The sequence below is a fragment of the Aphelocoma coerulescens genome, unplaced genomic scaffold (assembly GCF_041296385.1).
Source record: "Aphelocoma coerulescens isolate FSJ_1873_10779 unplaced genomic scaffold, UR_Acoe_1.0 HiC_scaffold_86, whole genome shotgun sequence".
Taxonomy (NCBI): domain Eukaryota; kingdom Metazoa; phylum Chordata; class Aves; order Passeriformes; family Corvidae; genus Aphelocoma; species Aphelocoma coerulescens.
In genome coordinates, this window is record NW_027184070.1 from 15,072 (window position 1) to 31,393 (window position 16,322).

The window sequence follows — 16,322 nt, forward strand, 5'->3', positions numbered from 1 at the left end:
TTGAGCAGACAGGCTGGGCCTGCACTGAGTTACACTGCAGCTGTGGAGAACAAAACCGGCACTTCATTGCTGCTGAAAAAATCCAGCCATCATTTTCCTCAGGGCATCCCTGAGCTCCTGGTTCCTCAGGCTGTAGATGAGGGGGTTCAGGGCTGGAGGCACCACCGAGTACAGAACTGACACTGCCACATCCAGGGATGGGGAGGAGATGGAGGGGGGCTTCAGGTGGGCAAACATGGCAGTGCTGAGGAACAGAGAGAGCACGGCCAGGTGAGGGAGGCACGTGGAAAAGGCTTTGTGCCGGCCCTGCTCAGAGGGGATCCTCAGCACAGCCCTGAAGATCTGCACATAGGAGAAAACAATGAACACAAAACAGCCAAATACCAAACAGGCACTGACAGCGATGAGCCCAAGTTCCCTGAGGTAGGATTTGGAGCAGGAGAGCTTGAGGATGTGTGGGATTTCCCAGAAGAACTGGCCCAGGGCATTGCCCTGGCACAGGGGCAGGGAAAATGTATTGGCCATGTGCATGAGAGCGTAGAGAAAGGCACTGGCCCAGGCAGCTGCTGCCATGTGGGCACAAGCTCTGCTGCCCAGGAGGGTCCCGTAGTGCAGGGCTCTGCAGATGGACACGTAGCGGTCGTAGCACATGATGAGGAGGAGGGAATACTCTGCTGAGATGAAGAACAGAAAGAAAAACACCTGAGCAGCACATGCTGAGTAGGAGATGTGCCTGGTGCCCCAGAGGGAATTGTGCATGGCCTTGGGGACAGTGGTGCAGATGGAGCCCAGGTCACTGAGGGCCAGGCTGAGCAGGAAGAAGAACACGGGGCTGGGCAGGTGCTGGCCGCAGGCTCCGGCGCTGATGATGAGGCCGCTGCCCAGGAGGGCAGCCAGGGAGATGCCCAGCAAGAGGCAGAAGTGCAGGAGCTGCAGCTGCCACGTGTCTGCCAATGCCAGCAGGAGGAAGTGCCTGATGGAGCTGCTGTTGGACATTGGCTGTGTCCGGGCATTGGGTTCTGCCACGGAGAAAAAGACAGTGAAGAGTTAGAGGAGATGTCTGTAACCACAATCAAAGCCATTTCCTGTACACCCTCCCTGGAACACACACAGACACCCTTTGGTGTTTAAGAGTTCTGGGGTTTTTGTTTTAAGCTCCCCCCATATCTCTCCTGGTATTCTTGGGTATCAGAAATCCTCAACCTTTCTGCTTCACTCAGGGAGAACAGAGCAACTTTTGCAAGACAAGATGATGAGTGGAGACTCAGGGGAGGTGCTCTGTCATTCTGACCTGCTCAGAGTTTCTCTGTTTCACTTTTCTCAAATGCAGAAGGTTCACCCTCCCATGTTTCCCTTAAAGATCACCAGGTGCTGCTGGGAGCAGATGGATCCACCACAGACCCCCAAATGTCTGTCCCTCTCTCAAGGTCTCAGCACCACATTTGTAGCCGAGGACACACCGGGCTCATTTCACCAACCCAACAGCATTTTCACACTTGTAGCATCTCTGCTTTTCTCCTCTCTCTGGGCTTTCAGATAACACAAAGATGCTCCAGGACAGATTTGCATCCTGGAGGAAACTCCCAGCTTGGAAGGAAACCTCGGGGAGAGAGCCAAGAGTCCCAGAGCTGGCACTGGATGAAGGGAGATTGAGCTGCTGCCCTGGCTGCACTGACAGCCCTGCCCAGAGTCGGGCACTGGGCCAGCGTCACCCTGAGCCAGCTGTGCCCCCTCCCAGAGCCCCCCAGTGCCAGGCAGATGCTCCCAGCCCTGTGCTCTGCAGAGGGAACTGGGCCCGGGACCACAGAGCTGCCCCACAGCTCTGCTGCAGCTCTGCCTGCACAGGAGGGGCTTCACGCCTTGGACCCCCGGCCCTGAGGGCAGAGGCTTGGCTGGGGGGCACAGGAGGGAGGAGGCTTCTTCAGAGGGAGGGGCTGCACTGGAGGGGATCCTGTGGGGATCTCTAAACTCTGCCTGACACATTTCTGCATTTGTTTTCTCTCCTCCCCTGATCTCATCTCTGCTTCCTGGGGATTTTCCTCCTGGAGCTGTTTCCCTGTGCCTGATCTCTCCCTGCCAGCACTCACAGACCCCAAATCTCTGTGCACTCTCCTTGGCCCTACAGAAACCTGCCTGTGTGCAGGGCACTGGCTGGGGGCAGGTTCTGTTTGCAGCTTGGAGAAAGGACAGCTCAGACTGAGCCTGATGGGTCCAGCAAAGGTGATGCTGGTGCTGTCCATGGGCACAGGAGTGGCTGAAAGCTCATGAGGGATCTCCTGTGCACCTGCTGATCACTGAAAGTAACAGTTCGGATGTCCCAGGGACCTGACAAAATTCATAACATCTTTAATATTTATCCTCCCTCCCCACCATTCTCCAGTGGCAGGAAACTGAAAACAAAGTCTCAGGAAATTTCCTCATTTCTATCAAAATCCTTGTATTGGAAATATTCTGGGAGTGATCAGAAACCCTCAGCCCATCAGAGCCTCATGAGCATTTCACCTCCCCTGCACTCGAGATGCTCTGAGTTGTACTCACAGAATCCGTAGGCAGGGGGATGTTGCAGCTTTAGGAGATCCCTCCAGGAGCTGCAGCTGCCGTGTCCTGCAGCCAGAGGCTTCCTGTGCCAGGGGCTGGGAGTGATTCTCCCGCAGTCACTTCTCAGCCCCTTCCCAGCCCCGGCTGAGTTGAAGCCCTGTGTGCCTCTGTGCTGTGCCCAGGCTGGCTGCAGGCAGTGCCCCAGCCCTGCTGGGCTGTGCCCAGGAGCTGCTCCTGGCCAGAGCTGTCTCTCTGCAGCGCTGCCGCTTGCCTGGAGCTGCCTCTGTGCCAGGAGCCCGGCCCAGCTCAGCAGCACAGACACAGCACAAGGACTGGAATGACCCTCTCGGGCCTTGGTGCTGAGGCCCTGAACATCAGTTCCTGGCAGGGACTGGCAGAAACCTCTCAAGGATTCAAGTCAGAATTGAACTTCAAAGTTTCTGGAAGTTTTCATGGGTCCCAGTGAGGGACACGACTGAGAAAGTGTCCCCAGGCTGCAGTCAGAGCAGAGAACTGGAGGCAGGGATGGCAGGGGGGACAAAGAGAAGGCAAGTCTTGGTGCCCTGGGGCACAGCAGCATCTGTGCCACCAAGGGCTGGGAGGAGACACCTTGTGCTGAGGCCCTGGGGCCTCCTGGGCACAGCCCCAGCAAGGCTGGGCACTGTCAGCCCCTTGTCCTGCCCTCAGCATTCCCCCACATCCCAGTGGCCTCAGGGATCTGCTGGAAGGAGTCCCTGGGGAGCCTTGGTCAGGAATGGCCCTGGGGGGCTCCTGAATGCTCCCAGGGACTGCAGGGTTTTCAAAGGACTTTGGCTTTTGCCTGGGAGTCTCTGAGAGCTTTGTGCAATCCCGGCCTCCAATTCTCTCCTCCAAGGAGTCCCTGAGGAGCCTGTGGTGGGCATGGAGCTCAGTGGGACCCATTGATGCCTCCAGACTGTGGAAACCATGTTTTTACTAGAAAATGGACATATCATGAACCAGCCATAAAACAGAAGAACCAGAGCACGTAAGACAGAAGGACTTGAGCACCTACACAGGGGAAGAGTCCATGGCGACGTTGTGAGAAAGGAACAAGCAGCACTGGGGAGGATGTGAATGAGGAACAAGCAAAGGAAGAAAAGGATAAGAAAATGCAAACTGAAGGACAGTTGTGACATACACAACAGACAGTGTGACACACAGACAAGAGCCAATCACAAAGCATAAAGCAGCGTGTGAAAATAGCCCTTAACCAGTAATAATAATGCACCATCGCGTGTAGGGAAAGCAAGAACTGTATATGAGGGACAGTAGGTCATCAATAAAATGGCTTCTGCCTGATTCACACCGAATCGTGTAGAGTCCATTGTTTCTCTCCGCAGTCACATGAAGAAACAATTGGACAGAGCAGATGAAAATTTTAGGGTGTAAAGGTAAAAAATCAGCTCTTCCCAATGAGTCTCCAATGTTGATCTGAGTCCCGATGGATGTTCCTGCCCCTGCATTCACCCAGGTGCCTACAGGGATCCAGGAGAACGTGGAGAGCACCAGCCAGGGGTCTTCCCAACCTGGATCACAGGGAATGTGGGTCACCAGGGCTCTGCCAAACGTGGGTCCTCTGATGGGAGATGGAGTTGGAGCAGAGGACAAAGCTCTTCCCGCACTCGGGGCACTCGCAGGGCTTCCCTTAGCGGTGCCTCCGTTGGTGTTGGGTCAAGTGAGAGCTCCTGGAGAAGCTCTTCCCACACTGGGGACACTCGTAGGGCCTCTCCCCAGTGTGGATGCGCCGGTGGGTGACGAGGTGGGAGTTTTGCTTGAAGCCCCTCCGGCACTCGGAGCAGCGGAAGTGCCTCTCATCCATGTGAATCCGCTTGTGCAGGAGGAGATGGGAGCTGGTCTGAAACCTCTTCCCACACTAAGGGACACTCGTAGGGCCTCTCCCTGGTGTGGATCCTCTGGTGGATACGTAGGTTGGAGATTGTGACACAGCTCTTCCCACATTCCCCACACTCATAGGGCCTCTCTCCAGTGTGTAACCTCTGGTGGCGGATCAGGGTGCATCTCTGGCTGAAGCTCTTCTCACATTCCCCACACTCATAGGGCCTCTCCCCAGTGTGACTCCTTTGATGGACAATCAGGTTGGAGCTCCACCTGAAGCTCTTCCCACATTCCCCACACTTGTGGGGCTTCTCCCCATCGTGAAGCTGCTCATGAACCACCAGCTCTGACCTCTGGCTGGATCTCCGGCCGCCTTCCCGGCACAGGGTGGGTCTTTCCTCCTCAGAGCACCCTGGGCTGCGTTTGCAGCCCCTCCTCCTGCGGAATCTCTGGGGCTTTTCCTCCCCATTGGATTCCTGCGCTGTGGAGCCGCTCAAAACGGTCTCTTCCACCAGGTTCTGCCGCGGGGATTTGTCCTCCCTGGGCTCCGTGCTCAGCTCCTTGTCTGGGGGAGGAAGGACAAGGAGAGGATGGGATTTGCCTCCGTGCCACAGGGAAGGGGAAGGAGATCCCCCCAGTCCGTCCCCGGCAGGACAGCGTCGGCAGCGGGGTTGTCCTGCAGCCGGGGGCGATGCTGGGCTGGGAGATGGAGCAGGACAGAGGGGGAAAGGGGCACTGACTTCCTCCTCACCAGCCTGGGGGTCCTGGGGCATCTTCCTCTTCCTCACAGCCTCCTCCTCCATCCGGCCAAGGGCTGGGAATGGGAAATCCTGGTTTGGGGAGAAACAAGGGATGAGTGTGTTGGGCTGGGGCTTCCTCCTGCCCAAGTCCATCTTTAGAAGTCACCGGGTACCTGGTGTCCATAAAACCAACAAAAAATCAAGGGTGACTCCAAAAAAAGCCTCCAGGAGTTGCCCCTTTCTAGTCTCTGCACTTTGGGGTTCTGGGGGTCCCTCTTGTCAGGGCTGCTGGGGGTCCCATGGGTCCTGGGGATCCCCCTCTCCGGAGTCCTGCTTAGGGATGCTGGGGGGTTTTGGGGGTCCCACAGGTCCCTTTTTTCCTGATTCTGCTTTGGCTCCCAGAGGTCCCAGGGTCCCCCTCTTCAGCCTCCCTCCACTCCAGGCACTTGGGGCTCCCCCCTCTCCTCACCGCCCCTTTTAGGGCTGAGAGATCCCAACCCCACCTCATCTCCAGGCCCCCCCACCCCTCCAGGCTCTTGGGGGTCCCCCAGCTCTGGTATCGTCCCTCTCTGCTCTCCCCACTCCAGGGGTCCCGTGTTCCAGCCCCCCGCTCTCCTGGGGATCCCCAAAGCCAATGTCCAACCCTGCCAGTACCGGGCAATCCTCACATGGACCCCCCAAGACCCCCAAGGGGCAATTATGGCTCAGCTTTGGAGTCCTGTAAGATCCACATATCCCCTCTGGCCCAAAAAATCCCTCCCAGGGACATGCAAGGACAGCTTGGGCTCGATTCCAGAATCTGCAAGCTCCAAACACCCCTCCAAAAAAACCCCTCCTTGTGACCCCCCGATAGGTTTGGGGTGAGCTCCCCCTCCCCGCTCACCTGCAGCATGGGGGGAAAGATGCTACCGGGGCTGGGGGTGCTGTGGACACAGTGGGTGGGCGGTGGAACCTCGTGGTTCTCCAGCTCCTCCTCCTCCTCTCTCCCTCCTCTTCCTCCCACTCCTCCTCCACTCCCACCCTGCCCCCCCTTTCCCACCCACTCTGCCCCACGGCTGCCACAGCACGGCCTGCTGTGTGGGGGAAGCTCCCTGATCAGCTCCAGGGATGGACAGGGGGGTTGGGGACCCCCCAGTGTGGATCCCTCCCTTCCCCAGAGCCCCAGTGAATCGCTCCAGGGCTCAGGTGCTGGGGGACAGGGCTGCACCCCCATGGAACCGCTCTTCTGCTGTCCCAACCCCACCTTTCCCTCCCCTCTCCTCCCCTTTCTCAGCGTTCCCCCAATCCACAGCCCCATTCCAGCTCAATTTGGGTGTCCCATCCCTCTCCCGCTTTGTTTGGGGGTCCCAGCCCCCTCTTCCCCCCCCCCCCCCTTCTGCATCTTCCCCATCCCCAATCCCCATCTCCCCTCCCCCGGCCTTGGTTTTGGGGGTTCCAGGCCCCTCCTGCTCACTTTGGGGGTTCCATTCCCCATTTCGCTCAATTTGGGGTCCCAGCTCCGCCCCCCTTCTCACCGCTCACCCCGCGGCCGGGGGGGCTCCCAGCACCACCAGTGCCACCAGTGCGGCCCCAGCTGCCCCCACACGCCCCATGCCCAGCGCCGGGCGCTGCCGACAGCCCCAAAGCAGCCGCGCTGTGCCCTGGGGGGTCCCCAGAGCGGCCCCGCCCCGCACGGCACTGGGAGCACCAGTCTGGACCAGTGCGGAGCGCGGGCGGGCGGCATCAGCCGTGCCCGGGCAGGGCCGGGCCCCGCGGGGCTCCCGCCCGCACTCGGCCCCCGCCGGGACAGCGCGGGGGGGCCCGGCCTGGCCGCCCCCACCTCCCCCTCCCCAAATTCCGCTCCGGGGGGCGCTGGGGGCGGGGGGGCTCAGCTGGGGCCAGAGGTGCCGGAGCCACGTGTCCCCCGCTGCCAGCACCACCCCCTCAGGATTAGGGGTGCCCCAAAACTCCCTCGGAGCTGGCGGATACCCCGCAGGCGAGCTGCCCCTCCCCGGTCACCTGCGGGATGAGGGGAACGATGCTCCCGGAGCCGAGAGCTGCGGACACAGAGAGCGATGGATGCACGTGGAAGCTCCTCTTCCTGCCCCTTCTGTACCACCTCTTCCTCTCGCTCCTCCCCCTTTATCCCTCCTCTTCCTCCCGCTCCTGCTCCTCCAGCCGTCCTCCGTCCAGCAGGTCCGCTGCCGCCCCCAAACCTCGGGCTGGAGCGTGGGGTCTGGGACACAGCCCCGTGCTGGGGGGCGGCAGCGGGAGCCGCGGGGCCCGGCCCGTGGGGGCGGCCGGGCTTGAAAAGTGCGCGGGGCCCCAGCGCGGTGTCCCGGTCTTGTTCCTCACCTTAACACAATGTCTTCAGCTCCCTACGTGCCCTTCATTTAATCAGCATTTCCTAAATGCTGACTCATCCCATCATCATCTCTACCCGGAACAGAATTTCCCAGGCCATTCCAAGTCCTTTATAGTTCTTAAAATACTGCGGCCAACCCCTGACCGTGATTTCCCCCACCCCCGCCTCCATGCAGACCTTGTTGTCTCCCAGCACCAGGATCGTTCCCACTGGCCCAGGTCTGCATTTAGTGAAGCCAACAGTACTTCTACCACTGCTTTCAGCAAGACCCCAGTTGAGTCTTTACATTTCAACATAACCAGATGATGTCTATTTAGCATGGAATGTTACTGTCTAAGAGTTGCACGTCCCAAGCAATTTCTTAGCATAATAAATTTTAAATCCTTTGGGTTGAAGTGTTTGGAAATCATCTGCTAGCGTATATAGCAACTTCACTACATTCTTATTTTCAATACCTATGTAGAGCTAAGGAATTCCAATTATGAGAGGCTCTGTTCTGTAAGATCATTAAAAGTTAATATCCACCACAACACTCTCTCTATTTCATTGGTTCTTTGCAATTGCTTAGCAAAGATAACAAGCACCAGGCTTTTTAAGAGAGGGAGACATGCTTTCTTACCTAAAAAGACACAATCTTGTTGCCACCAAAGCACTCACACAGGTGAAAGTCAACAAATTTCCTGCCTCTTCCTTCCTTTCCAAACCAGCGCAGCATGAGAGAAAGCAGCTGTTTCCCGAGGCCGATGGGTCACAGACAGGTCAGATGACATTGAGGCTTGTTCCTCAGAGGCTGTCAGCAAGCAGCAGATGATGATTGCAAGGATCCAGGTGACACCATCACCCTCTCAAGAGAGGAATCCTTTAAGCAAGCACATTGCTCATCACTTCCATCCTGCTTTGGTTTAGTGAACCAGCTCTTCCTGGCAATGAGCAGCAAGGGGATCTAATTTGACTTGCTATCCTTTTGCATTTTATTCAATCATTACATCAGAACAGACATTTTACTTTTGTTTCAGTTACTCCAGAGGACCTTGGCCCAAAGCAAAATGAAGTCAAATGAGAAATAGCTAGCTTAAATTTATACACACCAACAAATCATGCTGTGTTTCAACAAGTGTAAGAGAGACGTGGGACTTTCCTTCCCTCTTAGCAGCTGCAAGCATAAAAAAAGTAATGATGCAATGTTCATTAATAAAACTTTCTTTAAAATCTCTTCTTGTGGACAGATTCAACATCTGCAGGAGATACCCAAAACACACTCATTGTGCTGCACTTCCCTTTTTCCATTCATGTGTTATATCTACTGAAAATATGTTATCAAGTAGGTATGAACACCCCATGCTCCCAAATTTTCCCTAAGTAAAACATATATCTGTGTATGTTATAAACAATCAAACACAAGGGAGAAAAGCGTGGCACAGATACTGCAGCAAAGGAAATTCATCACATTACAGATCTCCCGTGATACGGAGATTGGCGAGGACTTTCATCAGTGATGGGAAGGAATTTCTCATCTTCCCATTTACAGCACCTGAAGCAAGAAGGACCCAACACCTTAAGCGGTGTCCAAGATAGCACAGAAATTTAAACAGAGCCATTTACAAAGGGCAGCAATTCATCTGGCCAGTTCACACCTCAGATAACTATCTGCAGAACCCAGAGCAACATGATACTCCAAGGAGCAGTGAGATAGCCAGAGGATTCTCAGCTAAAGAAAATCAGGCAAGAACAGGAGGTTCCTTAGCCTGGCTAGCCCAGATAACATCTCCCAGCCATTAGCATGAGATGAAACAGAAAGAGAGAGGCTGAATTACTTGCAGTGTACAGATACTGCCCGAGGGAAATGTGACAGGTGACCTACAACATAAAAAATGCACTTAACTGTAAAAACTAGGAAGTGAAGCTAAAAATGAGAAAAATTAAAAGCTGTCCTTGGATATGCAGTAAAAGGCACACTGACATCATAAACGGGAGAAGGAACACAAAAGCACCCAGCTGTTCAAAAGCTGTGCTATTCAGGTACAAAGAAATCAATGGTTCTTTAAAGAAAAAGTCCCTCACAACGTGAATGAGCTCAGTAACACTCAAAACAATATTATTTGTTAGAAAAATCATCTGCTCCAGTGCCTGAAGCAAAAGGTTTGCCGTTTATTCCATCATTCCCTCAAATCCAGGGATTAGTGAGAACTTCTTAACAAATTCCTGCCTTGCCTTATGGTCCTTCAGTTTCACCAGGGCCAAAGCTTGCTGCTCACAGTCAGTACACGAGTCCCTGTGGTGTTACCATCCTCTCGGAGTGAGAAAAGCACTCGAGATGGTGAACAAAGAGATGGGGCAGTTTCCTGAAGCCTGAGAAGGATGTTCTCAACTCAGTGGCACAAAGTCTGCTTTTGTTCAGACAGGAATGAAGAGGAAAAATGGCAGAAATTCATGATAGGGATGATGAGGAGAAACACTGGGCTGTGCACACATTCAGTCCAAGCAACATCAGCTCCAGGTGTGGTTTAAAATTCACATTTATGCTTTATTGAAGCCATGCACTGTATTTATGGCTCTCAGTGAATTCTGTATCCAAAAGGGACACGTTAGCTGATTAAAAATTAGTTGGATTTCTTTCCTTCTCCTGTAGCAGTGCCAGTAGGAGAGGTAACAAAGGCAGTTCCCTGGCCTTCAGACATTGCACAGAAGTGGGATACATAGATACAAACTCATGCAGCCAAACTGCAGGTATTTAATTCAGGGCCAAAGACATGAAGCTAGGCTTCTTTTAATAAATCACGGACAGGGATGAGCTCCTGACATTAACATTCCACTCCTCCCTCTTTCTGCTGAGACAGTCTGGACAACACGAATATCCCTAATACAGATCCAGGGCTCTGGTATAACAGCCACCCCAAAAAGCCATAGTTCCAGCTACCTTTCCTTTCTTTGCATCATACCAGGAGGAATCAAAAGGAATGAAAACTATTTCATTTATTATTACAGGTGAGAACCCCTCAAAGTACACAGGAAGAGAAGTTGTATTTTGTAACCTTGTTCTCCATCTAGAAGTAAAACAGGGGCTGGTGTGAGGCACCGAGGGGAACAGAGAAAATGCTGAAAAGGAACTGAGGAATGTGAAGCCAAATTTTCAAGCATTCCAGGCAATCATACCACTCAGGGACATTCTACAGCTCAGGAAATCACATGCTGGAATGCAGTGGAGTATGGAGTAGGGAAATAGGGAACTGCTCAACAAAATAGGTGCTACAGCCTTTTGTGCTCAGGCTCTTAGCCCAAAGTATGTTCCAGCTCCAACTGAAGGACATTCTGAACCAGAGGAGTACTGACCTTTTGATTTTGGCAGTTCACAGTTCTCAGACATCACAACGTCTGTGGCTCCTCTCATCATTATTTTTGCTGTTTTCACTACTGGCCATCAAGTTTCCTGCAGTAGCCATCCATGAACCCCGGACCACTACTACATTAATAACACAGAGCATGGCTCTGAGAGTGCATTAGTGAGGCACCAAGAGAAAACCCAAATGATGATCCTCCTCACAGAAAAGGTAACAGACAAAAAAAAAAAAAAAGTGTGAAAATACTTTTTTAAAAGATGGCTGAAATTAGGTGAATTCTTAAAATTAAGTAAATGTCTGAAGTTAAATTTAAGCAAATTTAACTGTTGCAAAGTATTCTGAATACACATACAGTACAATATACTAGAGTCTAAAATTAAAAAATCTTACCGTCATGGAATATGGGGTAAGGGATATGTTTATTTGGGAAAATCAGTTCCGCAGAGACCTCTTTGCTACAAATACCTTGAATTTAATTCTTCTGCCTTGATACAACCTCCTGAGAAAATAAAAAATAAAATAAAAATCCTACAGGAAAAACTTGTGTTGGATGCAATCTACTCCCTCAGACCTGATACAAAAGTCTGATTTATTCTCTTGCTTTATTGTATTAAGGAGAATGAATTAATTATTCTTCCACTCAGAAGTCTATGGCATTAATCCTTGAGTTGAATCAGAGAAAATTCAATCTCTCTTGAGTTCCCACTCCATTTACTTTTCTTGTAGTGTTCTGTTTTGTTGGAGTGAAAGCTCCTCTGGACTCAGGCCCAGAGGGAAGCCAAAGCACAGGGGTTGAATTAAAACCTTTGGACAAGCTGAGATACATGAAGTCACACCAAAGTGAAATAGAAATATAGATATTTTAACCTTTAGTAGAAATATATGCGGAGTGCCTGAAACATTGAAAAGCTGCAGCAGAGACCTTAAACACAGTTCTTACTGCAGCAGTGTTACCTTTTCACAGAATTCTTTACTTTAGACAAAATATGGATAGAATGACACTGTTCACATTTTTTAGATGGAGTGTTCACATAAACAATAAGAGCTGATAGAAACTGCATCTGCAAATCTGTGTAATACCTGTGTAACACTGGTGTAAGGCTTACGACTGTTAGAATTAGACCAGGATAGGTTAAGAAAAGGAAAACTAGAATCGTGTGTTAATCTTATTGGTCAATTAACAAATATAATCCACACTTCTGCAAGAAAAAATATAGAGTCTAGAGTATAGAGCATATAGAGTATAGAGCATATAGAGTATAGAGCATATAGAGTATAGACTACAGAGAATATATAGAGCATATAGACAATAGAGCATACAGAATATATAGAGCATATAGAGCATATAGAAGAGGAAGAAGAAGCTGTGTTTTCCTGCTGTTTGCTGTCACTGCTTGCCTTTATCATGTAACCCCCTTCGAACTCTGCCTTCAAGAAAGCTGTGAGACTATGAAATAAAGAGCTCAGCAGAACAGCAGCCTCCTCTGCTCTCTCACCCTGCTCCGGGAAGGAAGGGTACCCTGTCAAAAGCTCAGCAGCGCAGAGCCCCAAGGCTGCTGTGGGCAGCACGGCCCAGGGGCCGTTCCCACCCGCAGCGCTCCTGTCCTGGGCTGGGCCTGCACAGGGGCTGTGGCACCATGGCTGGGGCAGCGGGGCACAGAGGGGCCGCGGAGCCGCTGCCGGGGCTGGCAGCAAGGCCAGGGACAGACAGGGAATTTCTGTGCATTGCCTGCGCTGGGCAGGGCTGAGTGTGGGGAAGGCAGAGCTCAGCCGGCCTCGGTGGCTGCAGGAAAAGCCAAGAGCCCCAAGAGCCCCCGTGGCTGTGCTGGAGACCAAGGCTGGAGGAGGGAAATGCGGGGCTGCTGCGGGATGGGGAGGGAGATTGAATTTCAGCAGGCACTGACGTGGGGCTGAGAGACTCAAGGGCTGCTTGGCCTGAGCCTGTCCTGGAAAGGTCTCTCAGCCCTCTGTGCCCGTGAAGGGCTTCAAGGAGGAGCAGAGCTCATCTTGGCAGGACCCTCATGGAATCCCTGAGGGACAAATGCCAGTGCCTGCCCAGCCTTCCCAACATCCCTGACACCAAAGGCCTTTTCCACATCCCTCAGTTCCAGGTCAGTTCCCAGAACACAGCACAGGCCTGTCCAGGTCCTGGGGGCGATTCCGAAGGGAGGCAGCTGTGATTTCTCCCCACAGACCCACCACTCCGGTGTCTCTCTGTGCAGCCCTTGGCTGTCCTGAGCACTTTCCCTGGAGCCTCCCTGCCCTGGACGTTTCTCTCCATGCAGTTCTCAGCACAGCCCAGCAAAGAATTCAGGTGGTTTCCCAGAGGACATTACTCTGGGAGTGAAGTGGCCTCAGGGCACTGTTTGTGCCCCTGGAATTGTGCCAGCCCCGAGTGCTGCTGATGGTGTTTGTGCTCACTCGGATTCATCTCCCCACACCCACTCGATGCACTGATGAAGGCTCCTCAGGACAGAGCAAACACGGACTGCTGGCCTGGGCACTTGGTGTCCCTCCGTGCAGGGACAAACAACCTCCTGCAGGTGAGGGCAGAGGCCAGTGCTGGGATTGGTGGTGGCAGGGGCTGCTGTGGGACACTTGCCCTGGGCACCTTCCCAGGCTGTCCCCGGAACAAAGGCCCAGCCCAGGCCCTGCTCTGCTGCTCCCTCAGGTCCATCCCAGGAGCTCTGGCTGTGCCAGGACACTGCTGCGTGCCCCCCCTGCACACTCCCCCCTGCCCCTGGGCACTGGGGTTTGCTTTGCCAGGGCATTCCTGGGGCACATTCCTGACAGCAGCTCTGGAGGAGAGCGAAGCCTTCCTGCCCTGCCCTCAGGAGATGCCCTTTGCTGATCAAGCTGCTGTGCTGGAGCCCGGCTGTGTCCCAGCAGTGCCCGTGGCCTGTCCCTGCCTGTGGTCACAGCACGGACACGCAGCAGGACAGTGACCGAGCTGCCCGAGCACTCCAGCCTTGCACCCTCAGAAGGGCTGGGAAAGGGAGTGTGGAGCTGGGAAGAGCAGAGGTGGGAAGAGGCAGGGCCATTGTCCCTGGCCGTGCTGCTGTGCTGGGAGTCTCTTCCCTCCAGCTCTGCCCACAGGCACTGCCCCTGCAGAGCCAGAGAAGGGCTGAGGAACAAACCTTGGACACAAAGGTCAGGGCAGCCCCTTGCTCTTATTCAAATGCACAGAGAAGAAGCCTCCTGAAAGTCTTTGTGTTTCAAAAGAAAGGTAGATGTTCATGTAGAAATGCTAGGAGTAGTACTACAGTACTTTATATAAAGCAGAATAACACCAGAAAAAGAATAAGAGAAAGCACCAATGAAAATATGGACAAAGAGGAAAAAAAAGGCCGAGATTGTAAAGAGTTACATTCTGAAGGTTCTGGAGCAGAAAAGAGAGTTTATTGCTTCTGAGAAGCATCCTAGTCATCATTTTCCTCGCACAGCAGAAGGAAATAGAAAGATTTTAACTTGTGAAAAGTATCCAGTCATCACTTTCCTCAGGGCATCCCTGAGCTCCTGGTTCCTCAGGCTGTAGATGAGGGGGTTCAGGGCTGGAGGCACCACCGAGTACAGAACTGACACTGCCACATCCAGGGATGGGGACGAGAAGGAGGGGGGCTTCAGGTGGGCAAACATGGCAGTGCTGAGGAACAGAGAGAGCACGGCCAGGTGAGGGAGGCACGTGGAAAAGGCTTTGTGCCGGCCCTGCTCAGAGGGGATCCTCAGCACGGCCCTGAAGATCTGCACATAGGAGAAAACAATGAACACAAAACAGCCAAACACCAAACAGGCACTGACAGCGATGAGCCCAAGTTCCCTGAGGTAGGATTTGGAGCAGGAGAGCTTGAGGATGTGTGGGATTTCCCAGAAGAACTGGCCCAGGGCATTGCCCTGGCACAGGGGCAGGGAAAATGTATTGGCCGTGTGCATGAGAGCGTAGAGAAAGGCACTGGCCCAGGCAGCTGCTGCCATGTGGGCACAAGCTCTGCTGCCCAGGAGGGCCCCGTAGTGCAGGGCTCTGCAGATGGACACGTAGCAGTCGTAGCACATGATGAGGAGGAGGGAATACTCTGCTGAGATGAAGAACAGAAAGAAAAACACCTGAGCAGCACATGCTGAGTAGGAGATGTGCCTGGTGCCCCAGAGGGAATTGTGCATGGCCTTGGGGACAGTGGTGCAGATGGAGCCCAGGTCGCTGAGGGCCAGGCTGAGCAGGAAGAAGAACACGGGGCTGTGCAGGTGCTGGCCGCAGGCTCCGGCGCTGATGATGAGGCCGCTGCCCAGGAGGGCAGCCAGGGAGATGCCCAGCAAGAGGCAGAAGTGCAGGAGCTGCAGCTGCCGCGTGTCTGCCAATGGCAGCAGGAGGAAGTGCCTGATGGAGCTGCTGTTGGACATTTCTTCCCTCTGGGCATTGTGAACTCTTGGAAGAAGGCATTGACAAGCTGGGACAGATTCCCCTGAATCGATTCTATTTTATTTTCTTACGAATTCCCGCAAAACCACTTCTCCTCCTGTGAGGGAACTTGGCTAAGCTTTTTGATTTCTGAGCTCAGGTTTGTGCTGCTGCCTCATCCTCAGCGTTGCTCTCAGCCGGAACACTGGGGGCCCTGAGGGAAAACAGGGCTCCCTGTGCCCCAGTGCAGTCGGACCTGCTGGTCCCCACACAGGTACCCTTTGCTCATTTCACCTCCCTCTATTTCCTGGTGATTGTACTTAAAATGGGCTTGAAAAATAAAGTGACTTTTTGAAGGCCCCAATTTCAAAACCATTGCTCTAAACCCTTCTCCCTTTCCCCATGCAGCTGTGGTTGCTCTGGCTCTCTGCTGCCTGCAGTTGTGCCTCCTGGCAGCTGTTTCTCTGGGTCCAAGGCTTGTCCCTGCCAGTGCTGCCAGAGCCCAGCCCAGCCCTGGGGGCTCAGCTCTGCCCTGCAGAGCCCTCCCAGCACAGGGCACTGCCCAGGGGCATCTCCCTGGCAGCAGGGCCTGAAGGGCAGCTCAGACAAAGGGAGATGCTGCAAGCCAAGGTGCTGCTGGTGCTGTCTGCAGGCAGAGGAGTGTGAGGAGGCACTTCCTGAGGGAGATCTGAGGCAGAGCTGCTGATCCCCAGGGCGGCAGTGCAGGAGTCTCAGTGACACAGACAAACCTGAGAGCCCCTTTCCCTTCCCTTGAAGAGAAAGCTGAGAGCAGCCCTGGCCATGTAGCACCACCTCCCCAGCAGGAGGAGTCTGCCCTGAGGGGGGTCGCTCCTTCCACCTCCAACTCCTCCCCACAGCCCATGGGGAGCTCCAAGGCAGGCTGAGAGCTGCCCCTGGCAGGTGGCAGGTGCCCTGGCCTGGCAAAGAGCCCTCAGGGCTGCAGAAGCTGCTCTGCAGGACAGCCCTGAGCACCCCTGGCTGCTGCCCAGCTTCAGAGCCTGCAGCCGGCCCGGGCAGCAGGAGCCATCCTGCCCTGTCCCTCTGACAGTGCCCAGGGCAGCCCCGCTCTGCAGCACATCCTCCCCCAAGGC

General features: G+C 53.9%; 1 protein-coding gene across 1 annotated transcript; it reads right to left on the reverse strand.

Moving 5' to 3' along the window:
• Nucleotides 1-2,878: 2,878 nt before the first annotated feature.
• LOC138102541 (zinc finger protein 239-like) lies at nt 2,879-6,709 on the reverse strand. The gene is made up of 4 exons (XM_069000257.1): nt 6,657-6,709; nt 6,019-6,058; nt 5,147-5,225; nt 2,879-4,960 (listed from the first exon to the last, which is right to left on the reverse strand). The coding sequence occupies exons 2-4, from the start codon at nt 6,025-6,027 to the stop codon at nt 4,371-4,373; spliced, it is 678 nt and encodes a 225-aa protein (XP_068856358.1). The 5' UTR covers nt 6,028-6,058; nt 6,657-6,709; the 3' UTR covers nt 2,879-4,370.
• Nucleotides 6,710-16,322: the final 9,613 nt, after the last annotated feature.